Source organism: Ciconia boyciana, chromosome 13 (genome assembly GCF_034638445.1).
Source record: "Ciconia boyciana chromosome 13, ASM3463844v1, whole genome shotgun sequence".
NCBI lineage: Eukaryota > Metazoa > Chordata > Aves > Ciconiiformes > Ciconiidae > Ciconia > Ciconia boyciana.
The window spans coordinates 17,783,719-17,809,302 of NC_132946.1; the positions used below are offsets into that span (position 1 = coordinate 17,783,719).

Here is a 25,584-nt window from a genome sequence, read left to right on the forward strand (position 1 = left end):
CAGCTGCAGTGTGAGCTTTCTTCCCTTATGTTATTCCCATTTAAAAAAAACTGAGCTCTGACTTGTAGCAGCTCTCTCCAAGCCTGAAAGTTTATCTCAGCTCCCAGGGCTCAGTGTCGCTCTACTGAGACTCTAGAGTCAAATGTTGTGGTGGACTTTGTGCCCAATAGAAACTGGGGTAAAATCCACCAGTTTATTTCGCACAGGTTCTCAAACAGGTGTTGGATAGCAATGAAAAAGTCTGCATTTCTTTAATTTAAAAAAGTGAAAAGGTTGAGGCATTTTTAGACCAAATTCTCATCTGGTCATAATCTATGTAATTCCACTGATGCGCTGGCTTCCTGGCTTGTGTAAATCAGCATATCTTTACTGATTTCATTGGAGATATGCTGATTTCTACCAGTGGAGAACATGATGCTCCAGATGCGAGCATTCCCCTGTGGCAGAGCTGCTACAAAATTTCCCATGTGAAACCAGTGTTCAAAGCAGTCAAAGACTTGGTAGTGCTATTTTGAGTGATACAGCTGACCTATGCAACAGTGTGAAAATCCACTTGGGGCCTGTGTTGAGAACATATTTCTAAAGGCATTTGTCTCACTGTAAATAGTTTTGGTTTATATATGCAGTAAATAGCAGAGCTGTTAATCCATCTAGAGATCGTGGTGATGGTATAAACCATGAGAACAAGACTTAGTGGTTTCTGTATTCACCAGAATCCTGGGAAGGAATTATAGTCCTGTAATTCAAACTTGCCTGTCTCTTCATCTAGTGTGTGGTCTGGTTCAGGTGTCTCTGCCTCACGTGGCTGCTATTCCTTTCTCTTGGCTTTGCTGGTTGCCTGTGTCTGACATTCCTATAGCCTTTTGCCCTCTTTCACAGCTACCCAGGTTTCAGGATGCTTTGCAGCACTACAGTGCCTTCACAGTCTGTTTCACGTATCTTTCCTGTCTCTTTTCTACCTTGTAATAAGGTTTCTCCTGTATTCTGTATGCTAAAATGCATCACGTTTCAGCATACTTTGAGCAGCCTTATGAACCAATGAGTGAGCTATCCTACTGGAACCCTACCTCTGGAACTAAACTGATATTCACGATAAAAGATGTCCAGTGTTCATCTTGAGGTTGGCAGAAGTCACTTTTTACCCTTCTTGTTTTGGATCAGATATGTATATTGGAAAATAGAATGTTTGTCTCCCACACACGTGTGCACACAAAAGAATCCATCAAAAAGAAATCACCTCAGCCTAACTAAAAGGTGGATTCACTGGAGAGGGATTGATGGGGTTTTGGCTATTAGTGATCTATTGGTTTTGGCTATTACTGACTATTATAGAGAAGACAAAAGCTTATTAAAGAAGCCTGCACTGGCTCCTCAGAATGGTGTAATCACTTAGCATTGATTTTTGAACTGAGATTGGATTGATCTCATTATCATTAATAAAGGCAGCACACGGTGCCACTGTGACAAGAACATGCAGTGCAGCGTTGACAGGGATTCTGTTCTCATTTCTTGCTAGACTAGGAAAGTAACGCAAGTTCTTGCTTTTACATAGTGAGACTGGTGGAAGTCAGAGCTTGCAAGTCCTCACTAAGAAAATAAATCCTATGACTTATCAAAACCTACATGTTATTCCTATTTAATTTGGTCTATTGATTTTTCTACTGACTGAACCACATCTAATCCACTAATCAAGCAAGAGTGCTTCCTGGATTATTGTATGTTATGGGGCTCTACTCAAAAGCAACAGAGCAAGATAAAGGGTTATTTTCAGTCTCTAAATACAGCCTTCTAAAAATGAAATTATGTTCAAATGGATTTACAGGTGCCTCCTGTGAAAATGAAAGGTGGACCCACAGCTCCGTTTCAGGTGGTAGGGCTGCAGCAGGCCTGGCGAGAGGATGGCTTGGCCCTATATGCTTGTCTAATGCCAGCAGATGAGCCTTCAGGCCAGAACAGCACCAAGATCCAGAAGATAAAAGTGAGTAGCAGCATTTACTCTTGCTAGTCGTGCACAAGTGCCATAGGCAGTTATCACTGTCTTTTACTAAGGACCAGGCTTGGATATGCCAATGCAAGCTCAAATTTCAGCAAGCCAGGATAGAGCAGCATAAGTGCTGCTCTGAATTAGAATGGGGGAACAGCCCAGTACTGTGGGAACTGAAAGATTGCTTACAGCTAATTGCCAACTCAAGCTGTCCTCAGTTATGCTGAATTTAGATTATGTGCAGATGAGAAACTAGCTCTCTGTGGTGTAGTCTTTTGTCTGTGCTGCTCATTAGCTGTTAATATATTTTTGGTGGCTGTAACCCCACAGTGCAGAAATTTGACTGGATTCAGAGGATACATGTCTTTGGTCTATATTATGGTTTTTGCTCTTATGTTTTATCCATGTGAAGAGTGTGGCCCACGAGAGGGAATGTCATCTTGCTATTTGGCTCCCAGGAGTCAGGGCCTGGAGGCAGGACCTGAGATTCCGTTCCCTCAACTCTGGTAGACTACAGAGTCTGTGTTGTGCAATAAAACGCCAAGCTGAAAGGTCTAGCGCGCAAGCTGAAAATCTAGCACATGTAGGTGGCACAGTGTAATGTAGGGCATGATATGAGCTTGTGTCCTGAAAACAGCAGAGCTATGAAAGAGCAGCTCTGGGCCCTGGTTTGTTGGCTTTGTCTCTTCACAGAGCTAATATGGTACAGATTGATACTCTGAGCATCTTGTTCTGTTTTCATTTTTGGAGACAGCCTGTTAGGTGGTATTGCTACTCTTGCCTGGTATAAATACCTATCCTACCTATGCAGTATAGCTGACTCTTGCTGGAAAATGTACCCAGGTATATCTGGGGAACAGTGGTCCTTGTGCACCCCAGATCTTCTGTGGGCCACTTGCTTGAATAACTATCCTGTTATTGAATGACCTTTGAGATGCCTGCCCTGTGCTCCGTTGAGGCTGGTGAGTTTCTCTTGGGTTGCTCAAAGCAACGCTTGTGGCTTTAGCGAGCTGGTAGTGGATTTTCTACTCTTTTTGCCTGCCTCGCTCCTGGTAACGTTCACAGGAATGTGATGATAGACATGCTCATTCTTGACACTTCCTCTGTGCTGAAAAGACCCCATAGGACCCAGTAGCAGGTGGTCTTAGGGGGCTCCCCAGGTATCTAAGTCGCACCTGCTGGACATGTCATGTGAACTATAGATGGAAGAGGGGGTGTAAACACGTTTTAAAAAGATGCTTAAGCTTCCCCTACTCAGCTGCAGCAAGCATTTTTTACTTGCAGCTGCCTGCCTACGAGCAGTAAAGATTAAATTTCCCATGATGTATCATAAAGCCTGGAGTATGACAGCTGTGGCTCCAGTGCTCCTGCAAGTAAATGATTGATGCTGGCAACAAATGTCATGATTAAAACACCACCAAAAAAATTCAACCCCAAAACAGTAAGCAACCTTTCCGTTAGTGTTTGGGTACCCGTCAGCAGAAGCAGCATGGCTAATGAGATGAAGCAGTCTGCTAGACTGGACAAGGGCTTAATGTTGATTTCTGTCTAAGGCAACTGAGTTCAAGATGTTTGCACTATGGAGCAAAGAAAATGGAAGAAGAGAGACTGACCTGCCTTCTGTCCACTTGCCTTGTTGCTCTCTGCTGATTTCAGCTGAAGAGTTGGCCAAAGCATCAAAATTGCTGAGCACTGAGTGTGCTCAAAATATGTATCCAGTGTCATGTAATTGAATGAACTTTGGACGCTGCGGGCTCAGGCTGCTCTGAATATTTGGTTGGAGCTGGGAAGGGTTGCATCACAGGTTGGCGGGACAAGCCATACAGAGTTTCCAGTCCGCATATAAACTGCAAATGCTATTCTGCTGCCCCATTTACAGTTGCTGTAATGACACTGACATTGACACTGCTGTTGAGTTCAGCTAGTGTGCACAGCAGTGAACATACAAGGCATTTGGACATGTTCCTCAAAGCGAGACTATGTGTAACTGAGATTTCCTCTCCTTAGAGGCTCTACCGTATGTCTTTGTGGTAACAATGGCTTTTGTCAATTTTGCTTTCCTCAGGCATTTGTAAAGCGGCTGCTCTTTCCCCAACAGAGATCTAAGCTGATAGGAACAACAAAAGTCTTTCAGAAATATCAGCCACAGCAGAGACAAGGAAAACAGCAGCTAGTCCTATCTCCCCATTCCTCCCCTTGAGCAGTTTCAACTATTGTTGGAGAGAAATGTGGTAGATTTTACTCTTCACGCTTAAGTCTTAGTTTCTTGCTGTAGTGTTAATGTACAGTATTTTAATGGTTGAATCAGATAACAGAATTCTGTTGTGGCACTTATTGGTTCTTGTTCCAGTTGTCTCCTATGGGCACAAAGAGAACCACTTGTCAGGGCTTACCCTCAAAATATGACTGTGTTTCCAGGCATTTTTGTTGCATCTATTTGCTATAAGAATGTAGGGAAATCTTAGGTACTTTTTTTGGATTATGTAAAAAAGACATACCAAGTAGTGTAAATGTTAACCAGAAGCATTGTGACAAATTGATATTTTAATGTTCTTAATGTGTAAAGTCCAGAGTCCATTTTCAGTGCCAAAGATGGGTATGTACAAAACTACACAACATATTAGGTACAGACTTGTGCCTGCTTGATGCTGGGAGGGAAATGCCCATCTTTCTCTGTGTATCTGTACTCGTATCTCATAATAGCAGCAGAATGACAGTCATCCATGGATTTTCTGCAGATTGTAACATGAATATGATTTTTGCAGCAGACATTGGATTGCTAGTCTAAGAGGCTGAGGACCTGTCTGTATCAACAAGGCAAGGTTTCACTTTCCCCAGCTTGCCCCCCTGTTAATTCCCAGCCCTGGTGAGATCGAACATGCTGAGTGCATTTGTCTCGTTGGCTTTGATGTTATTTGATCCTGTGGCTTGTTGCCTGCTATGGAGTCACAGCTCTAATGATGGGGTACAGTTCATCACCAAGAACTGGACCAAGGCAGCCTGCTAGTTTCATGTTACTATAGGTTGTTGCTGGGGGGGTTTGTTGTTTCAGTTTGGGGTTTTTTTCCCCAGTTGTTATTAAATGGAGCTGAGCTATATTCCAGACCTCGAAGCCATCAACTTTTATTTACTGACCACTTCACTGTCATCTCTGTGTCTTTTATTGTTTGTCACATTTTATTTCTCCATCCCAAGGTCTAATGGTTATGAATACAAACATAATAGTGGTTTCTCAAGGCAAAATCTCCTGCTCGTAGCAGATCAATAAGCCTTTTGGCTTATTCAACTAGGATGGCATCTATTTCTATATCAAGTGGTTCTGCTATGTTTCCTGCTAATTTTGTCAGGTTTTTGGGGTTTAGTTTGGGTTTTTTATTTCTGTTCTCCTCCAAACAACTGATAGAAGTGAGGCAAATTTGAACATCCCTGCATGGTTTTGGTTTCTTGACTTGTTGTCAGAACAAATGCTTATACACTCACCTCTTCTAATTCCTGCATGCTGATAGACAAGCTGCACTTACAAGCATGTCTGATGGGAATTAGATTTGTACGGAGTATGCTTTCTAAGAATCTACTAAGCATTCCCAATTAGGCACACTAGCACTGTGCAGAGTAACGTGGTTCTTGTCTGTGTGCTTCGATCACTTAACAATTCTTTGGTGGCTCAGAAGAGCTTGCAATCTCTGTCATTAGATTTGGGGCTTTTCTGCAGACCTTTCCTGCTTGAGCTCTGCTTTCTAGGTGCAATAATAGCTGGTGTAGAGAAGATGCTTTGCATAATTGTTGATTCTGTTCATTTTGAATTGGGTCTCATTGAGGTCACCAATTTTGTTCTCTGAAAGTCCTGCTAATTAAGAACTGACTTGGAAGAACAAAGGGGCTTAGTGGGGAGGTTAAATGATGGAAAACTGTAAATTAGCAGTGCAGTATTCAATATTAACATATCAATATTAGTCTCAATCTTAAAAAACCTTGGAATTAATAAATCTTTTCATTTATATCCCTATGAAACCCTTTGCAAATTAATGTTTCATTGTATTGAGCTGTTTTATGGTCCTGTTTATGGCATTTTCTCCCTCTTTAAGTGTGGTATGTAATCTGCTTTGGAGTAATAGTTGTGGGCTGATGGATGTTATGAGCCAGTTATTTTATACCAGCGTCTTGCAACCAACTGACGATTGCTAATAACTTGCCAGTCGTCATCTGTGGTGGAGTTTTGTAGCTGAGCAGTCTGAGTGTGTCGAGAGCTCTGGTGGAAGGGCAATGCTGCTAATCTCCCTAGTGCCTTCACCAAGGGGCACTTTGAGTTAAGTCTATGTGGACGCATGTCCCCAAGTCATGGAGTGAGCCCTTCCACGCAGCTGATGGGCGTAACTGACTGTTGCAGACAGCATCTGCTCTCAAGTCCCACCTCCTAGGTCAGGAACCCCAACAGTATCAGAACCTTCAATTCTGTCTTTGGACCTGGGAGTAGAGATTTTGTGGGGTGATACCAGATTGTGGGAGGAGTGTGCTTTCTGTGGGTGAGAGGACAAGTTTAGAACTCTGGTTGCAGGGATGGAGGGTGTGATGGTTTGGGAGGATGAGAGGTGTTACATTAGGGGTTTGGTTTGGAGAATCTGAAGTGCAGCTGTATGGCAGATGTGTGAAGCATGAGGCTGGGATGGTTGCAGACAGAGAAAGAGCTGCTGCAGGTGAATGGTACAGAACAGAAAGTTTCTGAGGCCATCATCAATGCTTTTTAACCATTGACTCTTTGCAGACTAAAGATGATCTACGAGGAACATCCATTTCTTACCAGAAGATTTCTGCATTTCTAGCCCATACATGGCTTCCAGATGTTATCTGGTGGAGGGCAGAACTGGCCAATCACTTCCAAAACCAGCTGTGTCCACTCCTTCCTGAAACTCCCTCTGTCCTGCTCAGTGACATCACTGCTGTTAATCCTGATCCTCAGGTACTGTACAGAATTACTTGGACTTCTGGTAATTTTTTTTCTTATTAGGTCCAGTAAAAGTTGTTGTTCTTCCCATGTTAACAGGTATTCTCATTTGCTTTAGCTAAGGATTTAAACAGAGTTTTAAAACAAATGCTTCTAAGCAGTGTAGATTTGCACCAAAGTGTATGAGATTATAAGGACATAGCACCTCTTAAAATCAAGTGCTTAAAATCACTTGCCTGCCTAGAGACATCTGCAAGAACATTCACCTCATGCTGTCATAAGTAGAATGATAATTAACTTTTGCACTTCTGTCAGGTTAGCAAGTGCTCCATAACAAATATTCAAGTGAATTAAATGTTACAAGAATTCATTATACTTATTGGGGGAGTTTATTCCTTGAGGGCATCTAACGTTGCTTTTAGGCCTTTAACAGCCTATCCTACCTTAGTGTAAATATTTAGACCAGGTTTTCAAAGAAGCACTGAATGTGACCTGATTTCCATACCTTCTGAGGGAATGTTCTACTTATTTCTTTCCTATGACATCAGCAGCCTTTGGAAAATCATGGTCTTTTCCCAATATTTCTAAATCAACAAAAACCTTGAGACACAATTCCAGGGAATGGTGAAGACTGCAATTCTGGTTCACAACGAAGTTTAGTTCTGAAAATAATGTAGCATGAGAACTTTTCTGCAATTTCAACCAGATTTGGGGATTACTATTACTCTGTGAGAATCAATGCCATGAAAGCTTAGGGGCTTAGCAGTGCACTAAAGGTTTATCCCACTTCTGTGGAGGAAAAGGAGGCTTAATGCTGTTGATTTGCAGTCACCGTAGCTTTCAAGTAGAAGCAAGTGCTATAAAGCAGTCTGACGTACTTGTAAAAGATAAATCTGCTGTACGCTTTTAAGGCATAAAATAAGGCATCATTTAAAACAGTCAGGGCTTTTATGCAAATCCCTTATTAGGGGAATTATAAATCATTAGAAATTGAACAGCAAGATAGCAGGCACTTACTGGGGGTGGATCTTTGCCTTGATGCCATAGAAAAACTGGAGTCAATTTAAAGAGCACGTTCTCTTCCTAAGTTCAAATGCTCTGTGCCACCCAGGTTCTCAGGCCTGAATTGAACCGAGACCACTATGTATCATGGCTCTTTGATAGATGTATCTTGTAGTTAAACAGAAAGGCTGATTTTGCAAAGCAAGGCTCAATGAGCCAGACTCTCAGCAGGCAGCAGCTAACCCTGTTGTCTGCCCTGAAGCTTTACAAAGTGGTACCAACTGAGAATGTTCCCAAGTGTCATTAAAATACAACCAAAAAGTGCTGCATAGAAAATTCAATATCATATTCTTTTAACTTCATAGGTTTGAAGATTTTGTACAAGGCCAGTGATCCATGCTTGCTTTTTATATATTTATATTTATATTTTTGAGGTGGTGTATACAAAACTAAGTAGATCAAAGAACCTGCTACTACGTGTTGGAAAAGCGTGCAGTGAATACCTATTTTTGCTCCAGGTAGCTTACAGTCTGAGACAAAAACCCTGACAGGTTGATGAAACAAATGGGTAGGAGTGGAGGGAGAGGGAACATCAGGTAAAATTGCTGTCTGCTGGTGTACTGACTAGCTCTGTGTATGACTTTATGAGCAGTTGTTAGCAGTAATTGTGATAACCTTTAGGCACGTTGTTTGTTAGTGCATGAGCCAATGTCTTGTTTTCAGTCAGCTGGTCTAGTGTTTTTTCAGTCTGTTCTGGATCCCAAACAGATTGCTTCTCTCTTGCTATTTTTCTTTGAGGCTTTCTTATTAATGCTATGCATACAGCCTATTAACCTGTAGTAATTCATTTTTGATATGAAGAGTAAACTCACAATGCAGTCATTAAAACCCCAGGTTAGGTTAAGAGTGACATAATCCCTGTGGAAGTTATTAACTGCAATGTCCCTTGTCAGCAAAAAGAGGATTGCTTCATTTTAACATAAAATAAAAGTACTTTCTCCTGTTAAGCCTTAGGATGCAAGCATTAACCTTAGGGATACGGACAACATACATAGCCAGTGTTGATGCTTCTTTTCCTGTGCCTGTGTGTTCCATTAAGGCACTCTGACTTTCTCTTGCCCTCTCTCAGTTGTTCTGGGCACTGGGACATTTGCCCGAAGGGTGCAACCCCTAATGCTCACCATCTTTTTGGTCACCTTCTAGAGCATCTTCTTGAACTCCCAACCTATACAGGTGCCCGCCATGACAGAGGAGTCAGGGCATAGCAGTAGTGCATGGGTGATCGTGTCAGTGAAGTTTCAAGGAAGAAGGGGAACCTCCATCCCTAAGTCAAGGTGAATGAGATTTTTTTTTTTCTTTTAGTTCCAGAAAATTGATTTTGTTGCACCTCTTAGTGATCAGTTACCTACTTGCTGCTCCTTTAGTTCCTTTCCTTGCTGACTTCCAGCGCAAAGGTTGTGTTTTCTTTTTTGAGACCATAGTACTGATTAAGGGCAGGTCTACACGAAGTTCTCTCCTTGCTTTTCACTTAAGCAAAGAACCTTTTTTTTTTAATGCAGTTTTGCCTAAGCATAGATAAGAATTCCAGAACTGGGTCCAGGGAGCTAAATTTGCCCCAATGTTGTAACTCAATGCTGCCAAAAACTTCAAACAGCACAGACTGAACTAACAGGAAGTTTGATTCGCAGAAAGTACAGCAGTTCTTTAATGTGGTATTTCAAACTTTTGGGATTTCCCTGCTAGAGAGTTGATGGCAACTGTTACCAGAAGAGCTCTACACGTACACAAATACATACAAGGTTTGAAAGTTGCAAACTTTTTTCCAAAGACTGAAATAACCATGTAGCAGAAGAGCTATGCATTGCTGATGAAATTAGACATCGCTGTTTCATGCTATGGAAAAGCAGTCCGGATGCATCACTTGTTACTTTGTGCACTTAAGGCACCTAATTTAGATACGTGATTGCCCTAGCTCTGTGTATAGTCTCTGAAGAGAGAGAGGCATTTCCAGAGGATCTTTCAGATCTGTGAATCTGTGTTTTAGTGTGGGCTCAACAAGAAGACTGTGAGCTTTAGAGTTTGAATGCTGTGATGTTATTTCATTGACAAGCATCATGGCCTTAGCCCTGCTGAGTGGCTTCAGCATCTTTCACTATCTTTTACTCTAGCTTCTTAACCTCAATGCTAATGAGAGGCTTGCTCAGAGAATTGCTGCTTAGTACCACATCAGCTTTTCACCTAACTCTCTTCAGGCCCTTGGCTGTGTGGGCATTGCCTTTCACACATCTCAAATTGTAATAACTGGCAGTATGCTGTGGTTCAGTGCCTCATGGTGTTGGCAACTATGCTGTTTTGATTTTAAGTTATTGCCCCATGTGTTCTCTCTTTCCGTTCATGCTGCGTGAGAAGAAGCAAACTAGCAGCTTTAAGCAGTACCTAAGCTCGGCCATGTAATGTTTTGTGGGTGGAGAGCACAGACTGAGCTACCTGGAGTGCACGGAATTTGTCCAGCTGTTAGACCTGATCCACATGTTGCTGTAAGCTCTCAGATTTAGTGTATGGCTCAGGGCTGTGCTTTTCTCCTCTGAAGCTTCTGCTGAGCCTGATGCCAAAGTGTGAAAGACTTGATTGTTGAGCAGCTGAAATGGGTATTAGGGTGGGATAAAACACCCAGAACAGCACCTCTGCATCTGCTTCCCCAAACCAGAGCCAGTAGGATGTTGAGACTTGCAGCATGGCAGGTGCCGGCCCCTAAGACCAGAAGCTTGACAGTTTGAAATCCAGGCTAAAATTTTAAAACAGGAGGTTCAAAAGGACAGGTTCATCCGCCCTTTGCTTTCCAAATCTTGCTCGTGTCTTGTCTTTGTCTGAGTTGGTGCTGTGGGCCAGGCCTCACATGTCTGGCACCCTGAGTCTGCTGTGCAGCCTGATAAAGCTGTATCAACAGCTTTGACGAGAGCATGTCATCTGACTGATGATTCCACATGGATACGACTCATCTATTGGTGAGACGTTTGTCCTGGGGCCTCATCTATATGCATTTACAGAAATTAATCCATAGCTGCAGACACAGAATAGCTGCGTGGCTGTATCTTCATGAAGCAGAAGGGAGAAGGTGACATCCTGGCCCTAGCTGAGTCCCATTGGAGTTTGTAATTTATTTTAGTGGGGCCAGGAGTTCAGGCTGTCATTGGTATTTGTAACTAAAACCCCCTAACCTTTAAAAGGAGAAAGGACTAAAATGATGCCTACCAGAGTTGGCACAAAGATGAAGGCATAGCTTGGGGAGGATTAAACCATTATAGTTTTTCATTCTTCCTAAAATTTGATAGCTCACATTTAAATTGTGGCCATTGCTAATTATTCCAGAAAAGACCAGCTTAAAAGAACTATCAAGCTAATGGGCTTAGCCATTAGTATTGTGCATCATGGGCAGAAAGGGTGGAAGTTTTTGTCTCATCCTTTCTCCTCTGTGTTTTAAGATATCCCTATCCAGAAGGGGGCCAAGGGAAAGTGAGATACATCTTCAAACCACCTGAAATACAGTCACCAGAATTGCACATCTTCAGTGGCAAAGCTCTTAATTAGCCCCCTCTATCCCCAGCCTTTTTGCTGCCTGGGATCTTCCTACTGTGCTTCCATGTTTCCTACACTAAATTCTGCAACCATCTGAAGTGAGCACGCATGATGGGGAGGGAAGATGTGCAGGAAACATTCAAATTTGTGTTAATCTGGATTCCACAAGGAATACTACACTAACGCATTGGGATTCATGACATCGGGGAGAGGAGAGAGTTTGAGGATAATGCTGCCTAATTTAGGGGCATGATTCAGTGAATCACAACAGGCATGAGCCTTGCCTGTGTGTTAGCATCGAGGCCTTTGCTAGAGTGAGAATAGTGCTTCCTCTGCTGCCACCGATGTGGTCAGTGGAGTTGAAGGGGAGAAGTTATATACATACAGAATTTACAGTCTGTCTTACAGAGGTAGTGGAGGATGCAGCACCTTTCTCCAAGGGATTTAGGTGTTGTCTCATAGTGATAATGGCTGAGCAGATCTTTGCATTGGAAAGTACCTTGCACGTGAGGAGATGAGATTGTGGAGTACATAGAAATTCTTCCTGCAGTTTCTGTTTTCCTGCTGTGGCTGGGAAGCAGTCTAGAAGACTTGTTGCAACTTAAAAGACTCTCTTAGATCATCTGACAGCAAAAGCTATTTCTTTGTTGTCGGAAATGAGAACAGAATACACTGTAAGCAAGAAGAAGAGATATTGGATTTGGTCATATTTCTGTATGACAGTTAAAGATTCATGGCTTTGCTGCATGCAGCTCCAGTCTTCTCTAAAATGTGCTTATTCTTGTTTCTGCTCAGTATTTTACAACACATTTTTGTTCTGCTGTGAATTTCCTTCCCATAACTGTCTGCTTTCATCTTGGTAATATTGTCTGAAACAAAGCAGTAGCTCTGGGTTTCTTTTCAACACTTTTTGAAAAAATGGTGTGCATTCAATCCTAGCTATGGTACAAATTGGTCTTTTCCAGTGTCTTAAGGTAGCAGAAATCATAATTTGTCTCCCAAAACAAATAAGAAAAAGGATAATTGACAAAAAAGAATAACTACAAACGGAAGGTTATGGACATGCCCTCCCTTCCTGCTCTTTCTGGTCATGGCAATATGGATGAAGAGGATATCAGTGCTGTAAGAAACCCTGCTTTCTTACAGTGGGGGCATGGGGGAGACAGTCATGGGCATGGTTATGGTTAAATGATTCTGGGTGTTGAAGCCTGTCACAGCATAAGTCAGAGTATCCTGGGGGCTGCTGTAGCTGCCATTGACCGACTGTAGGGTACCTTTCCTCCCTGGTATAATGCCTTTACCATGAGATGTGAGATTATTGCAGTGCTCTGAGTCTGCAGAGCCTTGGAGAAGAATTTTTAGACAGGTATCGAAGGTTGGACTGCCTCTTCACCATTCTGTGCAGCGCATGGGGAGGGAGTCTCCTCTTCTCCCCGCCAAGAGACAGGTCAGCATTCAGAGATGATGTATCAGCTATCCTGGAAGAGACTTTCTGAACTGCTGTGTTTGCACAGAAGCTTTATGGCTACTGTAATGTTGGAGGCGTAAGAGAGGAAGCAGCTCTGAGGTGAAACCAATACAATTCTCACGCCTACCCTCTCTCTCATTGTGGAACATTAAAAGTAGCACCAAAGTAGCACAAAGATAAATAGTGTCAAAATCACTGAAATTATTTCAGTAAGAGTGGGGTCGTGCAGCTGCCTGCAGAGACTCACTCTGCATTATATGTCAGATAGGGCTCATCTCAATGTTATTACAACTGACTCGATGCAATTCTCTCCTGCATGCATGGGAAAGTTGCTTTCTTCCTATTTTTCCTGTGCATTGCACAGGAAGGCAGTGTCGGGAGTTCTCTTCCACTAGTACATTTTAGCTAGACTGGAAAAAGCAGGGGCTGTCATACTGCAGCCATCTATGTGTATTTTCTTACCCATGAGGAAAAGGACTTTCTAGGAGGACTAAGACTTTTCAAGCTTCATTTTCTGTTGCTTTGTGAAATCACTCAGGTTGGCTGCTAGAAAATAGAATCTGACAGGTCACAGTAACAATTTTCCACAGGCCTTGATTCCCTGATAGGTGTGGACAGATCCCTGCTCTGGTGGGGAGGGAGGCCGACCACACAGCAGCGTGCCTGGGATCACAGCTGATCCACAGCTTACGCTATGGTACTTCCTAAAGGTCAGCTTTTTACCTTGGATTTCCCAACTTGTGTCCTCTGTGTCCTAACTGGGGCTGCACGATTTAATGAAGGTTTCTATGGAAATGTAGGCTGGAGTTGGTTTGACCACATTTGTCCGTTCTCTTTTCCTTCTTCTTGAAAGTTCATAGAGTTGAGGATTGTTCAAGGAACAGCTTGAACCCCAGATGACTGGGGTCTTGCTGCGTTTCCGTTTTATAGGGCTTGTCTGTGCTCACTGCATTGTGCTAGTGCTGTATGTAGGAGCTGGCAGCAAATATTGGAAATGGAGAAGATCTTCTGTTTTCTTATATCAACGATTTCTTGCTTTTCCTCTGACTATATTTTCCACAGCAACCAAGTGTAATATCACACGTGGAGGCTGCTGAATGATGAATTGCAGGATAAAATGGACAAATCTCTTGAGAGACGTCCAAGCTCTTGGTTTGATGTAGTTGTGTTGACTGAAACCGGGTGAAAAGTGAAATCCCCAGTTCTGCTTTTAGGCAAATATCTCATGAAGCACAGGAAACAGAGGAAGGGGAAAACACAAAAGGTTGTTGAAGCAGAAAGGCAGATGTCAGAGGGGTCTTAACATTATTCAAATTAATTTCACTTTCTGGTTGTTGTTTTTGAACATCTGTAGAATGATATTAAGGGCCTATCATTTGCCAAGCAGTGCAAAAAAACCCAAACCTCTCAGGTGATTACACAATTAAACAGCATTATATGTACCTCAATCCAGAATGGATGCTTCTTCATGCAGTGTTAGTCCATTTTCTATCCATAATAAAAGTCCTGATGAGGCCATGTTGAAATTTAATTCCTTTTTTTCTTTTTTGAAAGGTTCTGTCTATATGAGATGAGGACAGATTAATGACTGCTTTGAATCAAAGTAGGGTCTTTAGAAATAGTGAAGCTACTCTGATTTACACCACCTGAGCCTATGTCTCAAAAGTGACAGTTGGGTTTTCTTGTGTTTTGTGTTGTGGTGTTTTTGTTTGGTTTTTCCCCCCCCCCCCCAATATTAGAATGAATCCTGTCCAATGTGAACTCTGCCTAAATGCATCTGTATTTCTGGAATGCTCAATTGTGGCATGGCTACGAACATCACTTCTTCCCAAACCAGAACTTGACAAACATGACTTAAAAGCTGCGTGTGTTCCTGGACTATGGCCTTGCTTACTGAGCATGCAGTCACAGCAAATTCTCATGAGTGACACGTCCTTAAACTTGCACTTGTAAAAGTTGCTTGCTTGGCTGCCCGGAAAATGTATGAGAAACAAAATAAGGTGCTGAGATTGGGAAATGCTACACTTCTGTAAAGCTGTGACCTAAATGCCAGAGTCTTTTTGCCTATCCATGAGTATGTGGCACAATAAGACTTACAGATATGTGTCACTTGTGGTGACATGAGCACAGGAGAAATGTCCTATTTTGGTTACAGGCATGTAGAAGTTCATGCAGTTCTTTCCCTACCCTTCCGTTTGATTAGTTAATTAGAGCGTTCCTTTAACAAAGCCCTTTTCTGCTGGATGCTTAGCACAATCATGGACAATCAAGGTCTCGAGCTGCTCAGCCTGATCCTGCAGTGCCTTTGCATGCAACTTCTGTTCATGTCAGGGGGTATTCTGCATGTTGGAGGGTCACTGGATTGGATCCTGGGAATGTTCAGTCTCTCAGGAAGCAGTGGCAGATTCATATTCTTGGGATATCACTTAATTGGAGGTAGCGGTACAGTTGTAAGAAAGCAAATGATAGATTAACGACACTGGACTAATAGGTTTAATCCATTAATGTGCATCCTTATGTGCTCTCTGGCCATAAAATACTTTTTTTTTTTTTTCTAGCCCTTTATTTTGAGGGATCAAGATAACATGCAGGTAAAAGATGTCCTTTTGTGCATTTCAGGCAGTGGAGAAGGTGTTTGCGGTGCCAAATGGATTTTACTGGCAGACAGTTGAAACTGATGAAAAATACTTCCCTAATAGCAGCGACATTGAGGCTTGCAGAGATGTAGACACTGAGGTAAAAAAAAAACCCAAACCACTCCTTTCTGACTTGTGGGATGATGTGGGAAGTTGAGAGGCGATTAAGTGACCTGGAATATTTCAGTCTTGAGGTTTGGTACAAATACTGATCTTGACGTATTTCTCGTTCAGACCTAAATATATCATCTGAGTATTTTGTCTCATCAGTATTGATGTGCTGATTGCTCTGAGCCACAGAAGATTAAACTATGAAATGTGCGGGTTGAAGAAATTGCTACCAACCAGGTGCAAATCAGTGACAGTAGACAAAATTTTGATAACCCAAAACAACTTGACTGCAAGCCAGTATACAACACAACTTTTTTTTTTAAACTTGTGCTCAGAGACATTAAAAAAAATTTCTGAAGCTTCTGGTACTACCTACCTGACCTACAGTAACTGTGTGTGTGTGTTGTATGAACAAGTAGGAAGTAATTCTACTTAGTTTGCCCCAGAAGGAGAAGGTTAAGGTAACTCAAATTAGCTGATTAGGAGTGCATACCAAAATGTACTGGACCTCCACCCATGTATGATAACTCATTAACTATGGTAACTCACCTTTCTTAGCTCTCGTGTAACACAAAACATAGCATGTTTGGTCTGACAGAGTTCAGTTTCCTGTTAGCATTGATTCAGGGAGATGCAGATATATTAAGTTCTTTCTGAACATGCAGCAAGCCTGACCAGTTGCTGAGAGTATACCAGGCTCGCTCCTGGAAGATGCTTGAAGTCCACAATTGGGAGCTGAAGATACCTGACACTCGGTGCAGTCAGGAAATGCCTCATGTCTCCATTACAGTTCCTCAACTTGCCTCAGGAGTGCTGTTAGTGGGTCCATACAGCCCTTCTCACAGCAAGGGCAGGATGCTCTGGAAGGGAAGGCAAGCCGGGAGCCGAGACTGACAGCAAGGTGGGCAGGGTGCAGTCCCACATTACCCAAGCAAGAAGAGCAGAGCAGGTCCAGCAGCAGTAACCAGGGTCAGCCAAGAGGTCAGAGTGACAAGGCCAAGCCAGAAAGTCAAGTCAGCAGGTTAGGGTAACAGCCAGGATCAGTGACACATGAGACTGGGCCAAGGCATACCTGCAACAACGCTCAGATGGAGACCAAAGCCAAGCAAAGGAGAGACAGGCAGTTACTGAGGTTTCTCAATGCTGGACAGCTGCATTATCAAAGTTGGCTCTGAGCCCAGGCAGCCAAGCCTCAGGGACTCTCATAGCAGCTACAGAAAAATACTTCCTTTACTGGCTGCTGTGAATATTGGGTTAATATCAGGAGAGCTTGAGCTAGACGAACATAAAGAAATAGAGCTTTTATTCCTAATTAGACCACTTTTTTATGATTTGACTAAATTTATATCTTCATTTATCATGATGGTATAAGCCTCATAATGTGTTTATGGGGGAGTAGCATTTCATTTAAAGTGTCCAATAGTGATGAATTCATTTGGCGTTCACTGCAGCCATAAAGCTTGCTGCTGGGGATAGCGTTGTGTTGCTTTACATCCAGGAGAACCATGCACAAATTTGAGGCCAGTACAATCATGCTTGTCTGATCTACAGCTAGACAATTTATTACCCACAGCACCACACAACTTACTGTTGTAAAGCACCTGCTTTTTGAAACAATATGTTTCTTCTGATGGGAAAGTAATAGTAATTTGCTTCCCTTTTGGGTATAGACGTTCAGTATGTGTTGGTGTATGTCTTCCTACGTGCCAGGATGGGCTGAACTGGATTAGTCTGGTAAAGAAGACTTCAAAATGTAAATCTGGGACAGTACCAGTGATGTGTCTGCCTTTTGATATATTTTTTTTTAATGTTGATTTTGGCACTTTTGTAGGTATAAAGAAACAACCAGTTGGTCTATTATTATTTAACCATCTTTCTGTAGTATGTGAAGTCAAACAGCAGGAGTGATACGCTTCAGTCTCTGCCCCAGAGAACTTGCAGGTTTTTACTAGTAGGTTTATGTGACAAAAGGCACAATTATATGAGCAGAAATAGATTCAATCATAATTATCTTAGGTAGTCATGATTCAATCTGAAGCTAAGAGCCTACTGTGCTGAACTGTATGTAAACATAAAATAAAGCCTCTTTGTAGCTCTTACAATGTAGATAAAGCATGGGAATTAAAGGTGAGTAGAAGAGATACAGCTGTGTGGTCACTGAGGGCTTGGAAGCATTTGGCTCATTTCTGCAATGTGCTCTTGCTGTTCAGGTTGCCATGGTATTGCTGTTTGAAACTCTCTTCCAAAGTCCCCTAGCTACCCATCACACGTTGCAGCTGGTACTGAGTTCTGGTCTGGATATCTGTGGACTCCGCCTGCTCTATCCTCAGCAGGATGTGCTGCTCTCTAGCTCAGGTGAGATCTAGTTTTCCTTCAGAGATTCCATCATGTGATGATACTGAGGTGAAGGCAAAGACTTGTAAATGTACTGAGGTGAAGAGTGACGTGGTGCTGTGGGCATGGGGGAGAGGGTATCAGATTTACATGAGTGTTGCTTTATCAGTTCTTGTATCTTTCCCAAAAGAAATTATAAAAGATCTTGGGCTGTTTCTTCCCTTCTATACCCAGTGTTCAATATCCATGAGTTGAATTTTTAACCCTTGATACGTTTTTGTGTCTCAAACCACTCTAGTTGTTGTTCCTTTGCAGCGATCTTTCCCAGATTGTAATGCTCTAAGCCCCAGGGTTAGAGTCGTGTTAGTTAAATATACTAAATTAGTTCCCACTGATTTTCCTGAAGGTTTTAGCTGCAGAAAATTCAGTGTCCCCCTTCTACAATTCCCCCCATCCCATTGCCTATGGCACTTCAGAAGCATGGGCAAAAGTACTGATCTAACCGTCCTGTAATTGCATTGGCTGATAAGCCATTATCAAAATGTCACATTTGCTAACAGAGGATGATCTGAGATGGGAGACCAAGAAGATAAGGTAAACAAAACCAATATGGGTCTCTGAACTCAAGTCACTAAGTCTTTAACATTAGACACCAATGTTTTAAAATATTGGCATGTACCACTTAAGTCTTTATTTTTTCCATTCGTGAAACAGAAATAGTGAAGCCTGTCTTAAAGCGTGTATGGAATATTATTAGTTGCTAATGCAAAATAACTCTAGAACAACAGGCGTTACATTAGCTGCAAAGTATAGAGATTGCCTCTGCAGTATAGTATGGCTTGTAGTTTCTTTTAAGCCAAGAAGTTCTCCTGGAAGGTTGTATGTGACACCATCACGAATACAGGCAATCCATTTCTCTTGGGGAAAGGTATAGGCAGGCTGAGAGTGAGAGAAATGGGTTTCCTTTTCCTCAGGCAGAAGGTGAGTGAAGACCAACTTAATTGGAGAAAAATTCTCCAGTCTCTCTGCCCCGTTTTTACATTTGAAAACAATAGGAGCGGACTGTCTTAGAAATGGGATTGCAGTTGCAGTTGTCTCAGTGCTGTGCATGTTATACATTCATACTGATAGCTGGAGAAATGAAGAAGGACTCCAGAAATGAATAAGAAAACCATAAAATCACCAGTCATTAGGAGATGACAGGCAGCAGATCTGCTTCAATGCTCTGTACCATGCACCATTATTTAGGAACATTTTGTATGAAGAGACAATTCATTTGAGCTGAGAACTGCTATGCAAGTTTGTAAATTAGGTTTTTACCCTTAGCTTGAAAACTTTAAAATTATTATTTTAAATATTTACAGCCTGTTTCTCCATTATCTACCTGCTCTCGAGACTTATGTTCTGGCTTCTGATTCTTCTGCAACAAATAATGTAATTGAATATGTTTTTAAACCTCAGGGAAGATAATGACACACTTCTTTTTCTACCATCTGCAGTAAGAACTGCAGAGGAGCCAAATTTGCTCTTTTTCTGGGGTTACTTACTGCACCCCAACTATGCTGACAGTAGACATGGAGAAAGGTTTTCCAGGGACATAGGGAACAGTTGTTGCAGGAAATAAGGAAAGCCACAGTTCAAGTCCTGGCAGGGAAATAAGGGCAGCTAATCAAATACTTGCCTGGATATGTTATCTTACAACATGGTACAAAATCTATATTTGATGCAGAAGGAAATAATCTAGAAAAGAAGTCTATGGATTTCCAGTTTGTGATCCCCTTCCCAGTTTTCCCATATCTGATAAAAATTACAGAAAACCTCTCTCTCCTCAGGCCCATGTTCTTGTCCTGTCTCCCCTTCAATGCCCCCAGCCTTCCTTGTGGGCATGAACAACATACTGCACAAGAAGTTAAAGTGCTGACTTCTCGGGTATCAGCTGCTCCGTAGTAACTAACCCTGTGCACACTCCTTTCCACAGCAAATATGAGGCAACCAACTCTTCTTTCTTTAACAGACCACCTTGACTAATCTCAGATTTACTATTGCATAAAAATGTGAAGATGGTTGCTAGCATGTCACCCACAGGACAGGTAGCCAGTAGGTTACTTTGTCTAAGTCTGGCTATGACAGATCTGAAAAGAGCACTTGAGTGGAATGAATGACCTTGGGGCGGGTTGTTTCATGGTTTAGTCACACGTATGTTTGTCTTTCACAGAAAAGCTGCCTTCTTCCTATACTTCAAAGACTGACAAGGTGCCACCAGTGCTGGCATTAGGCGTGAGAGGGCCTAAAGCACGTAGCACCTTGCAGAATATCATTGGGCCATCTGATCCGCAGCTGGCGAGCGTGACAGACTGCCGTTCCATCAATGCCATCTACTGCAGGAGCCAAGCAGAGCCTCTTGTCTACCTGCCCCACCTGGACAGCCGTGTGCACAGGGAGCTGTGCCTCTGGTTTGGAGGGAGGGCTGCAGATGCAGCACTGCATGCTGGTGTCCTGAATCCAGCTTCCCTATGCAACAACAGAGCAAGGTGATGGCCCTGGATGTTTTTGAACTATGGTTGTTCTCACAGGCAAAGTGTGACATGGAGGCCAGGCAGGCATGCAGCTAGCATGCTTTGTCTTTACATATCAGTCTTCTGCTAAAGGTTTTAGCGAACAAGAGCGCAGGGTGGGAGCAATCTGCCTACTTTTATATTGCCAAATCAGTTACTAGAGTCTGCAAAAGTCCCTCTCTCACAGGACTGTCTCCTCTGCAGCACATAATAGATGTGTCAAGGTGTCAGGTGTGGGACTTTTGCAGTTGCTTCCCATCTTGTTCCCTGGTAGCTAGGCCTGTGATTCATACACTTGCAGCACCTGCTCTTGGGCCCTCTGTGCCTGAAACCTCTGATCAGACTGTTTTGAGACCTCTTCCAGCTATGCCTGGTGCTGGAGAAGGGCTGCAAGTGTGTGCCACTGAGTGGCCCTTTGCTAGAAAGCCTGGTCTAGCTTTGCCCTATGTCCCTTCCATATCAACTGATTAGAGATAAGGGGCTTCAGATGGAAAAGGTTCTTTGGAGGATTATGACAGAAGTGTGTGAAAATGAAGGGCGGCTTATGAACTTTTAACTGTAGCAAACAGCATGAGAAAAGCAATTTAGGAAATGATGGCTTAGCAATGGGGTGCCAAAAAGTGGTGGGAACAAGTGACATTCAGGAGTCTGGAATCTCACTCTCAGATGGGTCTGGATATGGCTGCAGAGGGAACTGGGCTTTTAAGCATCTATTAATCCATCATGCAACCTAGCCTGTCTGGGCTCTGCTGTGTAGTGCTACAGGGAGGGGGGACTACAGCTCCCAAAGACTCGCTTAGACTGTCTTGGACAGAAATGGATTTACCTAATGTTTTTTAATCTTAAAGTTGCTTGGTTCATAACATTGATGTTAGGCTGTTAGAACGCCTGCTATTGGCCTTACTCAGCAGAGCAGAGGTGTGTGAGGGAAAGGGGTGGGGGGCAGGGAGCAAAGCTTCCAAAGTCGGCACTGAGCAGCCCTTGCACACCACCTGCACCTGCAGGGAGGCAGAGGGAAGGCTGGATCAGCAGCCTGGACTCTCTTGCACTCCTTCTCAGCACTCTGTTCCCAAACCTCTCTGCAGCTTTTCCTTGAAGAAGATGAGTACTTTCCTCAGCACAAAACAATCACTTCCCTTTCTGACAATCTTGCAACTTCCTAGACAGAGACTCAAGCCTAAGGGTGCAGGAAGCACATTTAATCCTGTGTGTGTAAACGAAGGGCTCTGCTGCACTCAGAGGTCCCTTTCCTCTGGAGGAGCAGAGTAGACTGGCCTGCAGAGGGAAGAAGAGAGGCACATGTCTTTTTTGGCTGCTGAAAGACATCCCTGTGGTTGTTCCGAGCATAGGTAGATCTGTGGCTTGAAGCATTTGTTTTACAGTACTTTATCAAAAGATTTGGCTGCAAGGAATTTCCACCAACCAGGACAATATCAAACGACAGATCTCCTCTCCCTGGCTGTCATGCTTGTCACACAGGCCTGTGTAATCACATGGGATGCCAGCCTCTACACGGGGGCTTTCGGGCCCAGGGCATCTCCTTTTAATGTTGCTGAACTAAATAAATGATGCTGTGGTGAAACTCCCCTGCAGAAAGCTCAGATAAGGCGCTGCACCTGCAAGTTCTGGACAGGTTTTTAAAGATCCCTTCTGATCCTGGATGCTGGGTGCAGTGTGGCACACTGCGTCAGTGGCAGCAGGCTAGAGGTGAGGTAATCTGCAGTCCTGGCAAAGTGCACCCATGTAGAATTAATCTGATGCTCGTGGAGGGACTGTGTGTCAGAGTTCAGTCCTGCTTGGCCAGGAACAGTAACTCTCATCGTTTTTACTTTTAAGATTTGAAAAAAATCAATTTGGCAAAGTTTCATTCTCTTTATTTATTTGTTTATTTTCCTTAGGGATGCTTTGTTCTTCTTAAAAATATGATGAATTCTGTTCCTCTGGTATAACTTAGCCAGTCCAGAGCAATGCTACATTCTAAATAATGCACTTGTCCTTCTCCTAATGCTGGTAATTTGGTCCATTGGGAGACAAGAATACAAACTGCAACTCAGATTGCGGTTTTCAGATTATACTTGCAAATTCCATGGGCCCCTGGGAGTGAACAAGCAGGATGTATTCCAGCCAACTCAGTGGTGGCAGGGGATGAGGCAGGCACGTTTGCCTGAGCAGCCTGCACTTCACAGACCTAGCCAAACTGTTTCACAGACTGCAGTTTGTGTTGCTGTCAGTCCCTGGCTTTCAGAACCACACCTTATGTTCACCGCCCGTGATTTGGTCCTTTTGGGTATGCAGGAATGTTGTAGAGGTTTCACTGCCATGAACATCTCTGCCAGACTTGATTGTGCTTGTTGCCCAACATGAACCTTTAAAACTGGTTAAACTCTGGCTAAAGAACCAAAAGTGAATAGCAACTATGATGTATCTGTGGGTAGGAAAGGCTCTGGTAATACAGCCTGACGTATTTCTTGATTCCCAGATTTCCTTGCCAAGCTGGCTACTTTGCATTAGCTACTTTTAATTGAACACAGAGAGCCTCAGGGGAGTAATATAAAAAGATGTTCAGTCAGAGAGACCTTGATGCAGCTCATGCCACGGACAAGGGATTAAAATGGCTTTTCCAGTAAGGCAGTTTTACCAGAGAAGCTTCTGTGGCCCTGGGTTTGCTGCAGAAACTAGATTTGAGTCAGAACCTGGCATAACAGCTTTTAATATTTATTGTTTTTCTGTAGCTCTTGGAGTCCTTCATCAACTAGGGCAGAAGCAGATGAAGAAAAGGTTGATCTCCAGGGCATGATGCTGTCTCGACCTCCAGCAATGCTTGTCTCAACTACCAAAGGTCAATGTTAGGGAATGAATCTTGACGTTTTATGGTTCTCCTTTACTGACAATATTATGTTACTCCAGCCCACCTGTTTCAGGAAGTTCTGCCTCCCTGGATTGCTCAGTGCTGTGACCTGGCCAGCTCTAGAGCCAGGAATTAATTTCTAGTGCAACACTGTTGCCTAAAATGAAGTGACAGAGGAATGTTATCACCTCATCCTCCTCACAGGAGTAGCTGCTAGAGTCCTGTAGGTTGCTTAGATTTCACTGAAGGGTAAAAAGAAAAAAAAAAAAACAACCACCCCATGGGAAGTCTCTGTACACAGGGGTCTGTTCATCAGAGAAACAGTCATGTGAAGACCTAACAGTGTCCTTAAACTGCATGTTTTTCTGATTAGAGATCATCTACCTCTACTGGTGAAGAATTGAATATAATAATCGTGGGTGTGAAATGGTTAAAACTTCATTCAGGGCAGGACTGACCACACAATCAGAAAAGAAAGCACTTCATGGAGCTAATAGTAACTGGCTATCACCTGGCTCCACCCCAATCCCTCTTTTCCCTTTGTAGGAGTAGTCTTCCAGCTTCTGAAGTTGTACCTAGCCAGCAGCAAGCTTACTGTGTTCAAGGGAAACCTGCCAAGGCATGCAGGCCTTATAAGCGGCTAAGAAGGATCTGTGTGGTATAGGGGTGTCTGCTGTAGCAGGCCAACATGCTGACAATCTTCTGTAGTGGGGCCTGGCACCGCAGATCTCAGGCACAAGTGGTTTTTAGACAATGCTGTTAGAGCATTGCTATCTGGCTTCTACTCCCACAATTGAAGATAGTTTCACAGGAAAAAAACCTGGGGGGTGTGGAAGCCTAGCAGCTGTCAGGGACAAGATGGCAGAAGGAAAGCAGGGTTGTACTGATATAGAAAGAAGGCATGGAAAATTATAATGCCAAAGGAAAGAACGTATGAGAAAAGAATGAAAGCATAAGCCAAAAAGATGAAAGGAGCAGAAAGTGACAGAGCGGGTGACAGAAAGAAAATGGGAAATGGGGAAGGGAGAAAGGGGAAAAAAAAAGTCTCGCCTTTGAGATACACTCTTTCGTATAACTGGGCATGTTAACTCAAGTAGCTTGGCAGACAGCCATTGGCTCTGTTATTTGGGATTGGTATTGATGGCAGCTGGTTGCTGCTGATGGAATGAGTCACATTTTCTGCCTCCCCTTCCTTTTATGGCCATTAATGATTCACATTTGATGTGGGCTGCTGAGTTACACCACACCACGTTCCATCTGTATTTGGGCTCAGGAAGTCACTTTCAAGCTTTGCTCCTCAGATAGATGACTGTATCATGACTCTCAGAAGAGAAGCTGAATATCTACTGTGGGAGCAGACACCCTATGGGGTTTTAAGGAAAGGAAGCATTCACTGACTCCTTCCCTCAGGTCTCCAGCAGCTTCTCTTGGAGACAGGAAGATAAACCCCCTGCAGAGCATGCAGAACAAATATACTGCTGCTCCCCCCAGGTATATCTGCTCCTTCTCAGTAATCAAAGTTTTCTTGACCCTAGCAGGTATTCTTGGTGATTTGGGATAGGTGCATGTGAAAAATGTTTTTTTAAAAGTGTTATCAAGTAGAGAGGAACCAAAATCTTGCCACTTGCAACCCTAAATTTTGACAGTTCACATAAAATGAATGTGGCACTCACTAATGTCAGTCTGGTTCAAAGTCTGCAAATTTAAAGCCATAAAGCCAAATAGAAATTTTAGGCAAAGAAACACTCTGCCTGTCCCATCCTTAGTAATGAACACAAGCTTTCCCTTGTTTTGTTGCCATTGCTTTGAATTACCAGGCTGAGCCTTGGTCAGATTCTTGGGGGGGACAGATATCCATATCACAAAGTCTAGAACCAAAAGAAATATTCACCCCCAAAGTCCTACCCCCAAAACCAAGTGTAATTGGGCACAGAGACTAAAATACTTCTAACCCCATTATATCATTCGGTTGGAGCTAAGAGAAGTTAACAGGGCAGTGTAGAGGAAACTGATGTAGAAGCAATACTGAGGATTTGTCTTCCGAGCTCACCCTTGGCAGGTTATGGAGATCTGAATGTACATTGTGTACAGGAAAAAAAAGCTGTATTAGGACTAGGACAGTGTAATA

The 25,584-nt window shown here is 42.9% G+C and overlaps 1 protein-coding gene across 3 annotated transcripts in view; it reads left to right on the top strand.

Annotated features, from left to right (window-relative positions):
- The window catches only part of DNAAF8 (dynein axonemal assembly factor 8), a 95,730-nt gene that overhangs the window by 31,565 nt on the left and 38,581 nt on the right, over nt 1-25,584 (top strand). For 2 of the 3 annotated variants that reach the window (XM_072877981.1, XM_072877980.1), the window contains exons 12-17: nt 1,823-1,978; nt 6,747-6,941; nt 15,592-15,708; nt 17,930-18,074; nt 20,269-20,584; nt 23,341-23,447. In XM_072877981.1, the coding sequence (XP_072734082.1) occupies nt 1,823-1,978; nt 6,747-6,941; nt 15,592-15,708; nt 17,930-18,074; nt 20,269-20,584; nt 23,341-23,447 (1,036 nt within the window). The remainder of the gene's footprint in view (nt 1-1,822; nt 1,979-6,746; nt 6,942-15,591; nt 15,709-17,929; nt 18,075-20,268; nt 20,585-23,340; nt 23,448-25,584) is intronic. The other variant, XM_072877982.1, reaches the window with a different exon arrangement.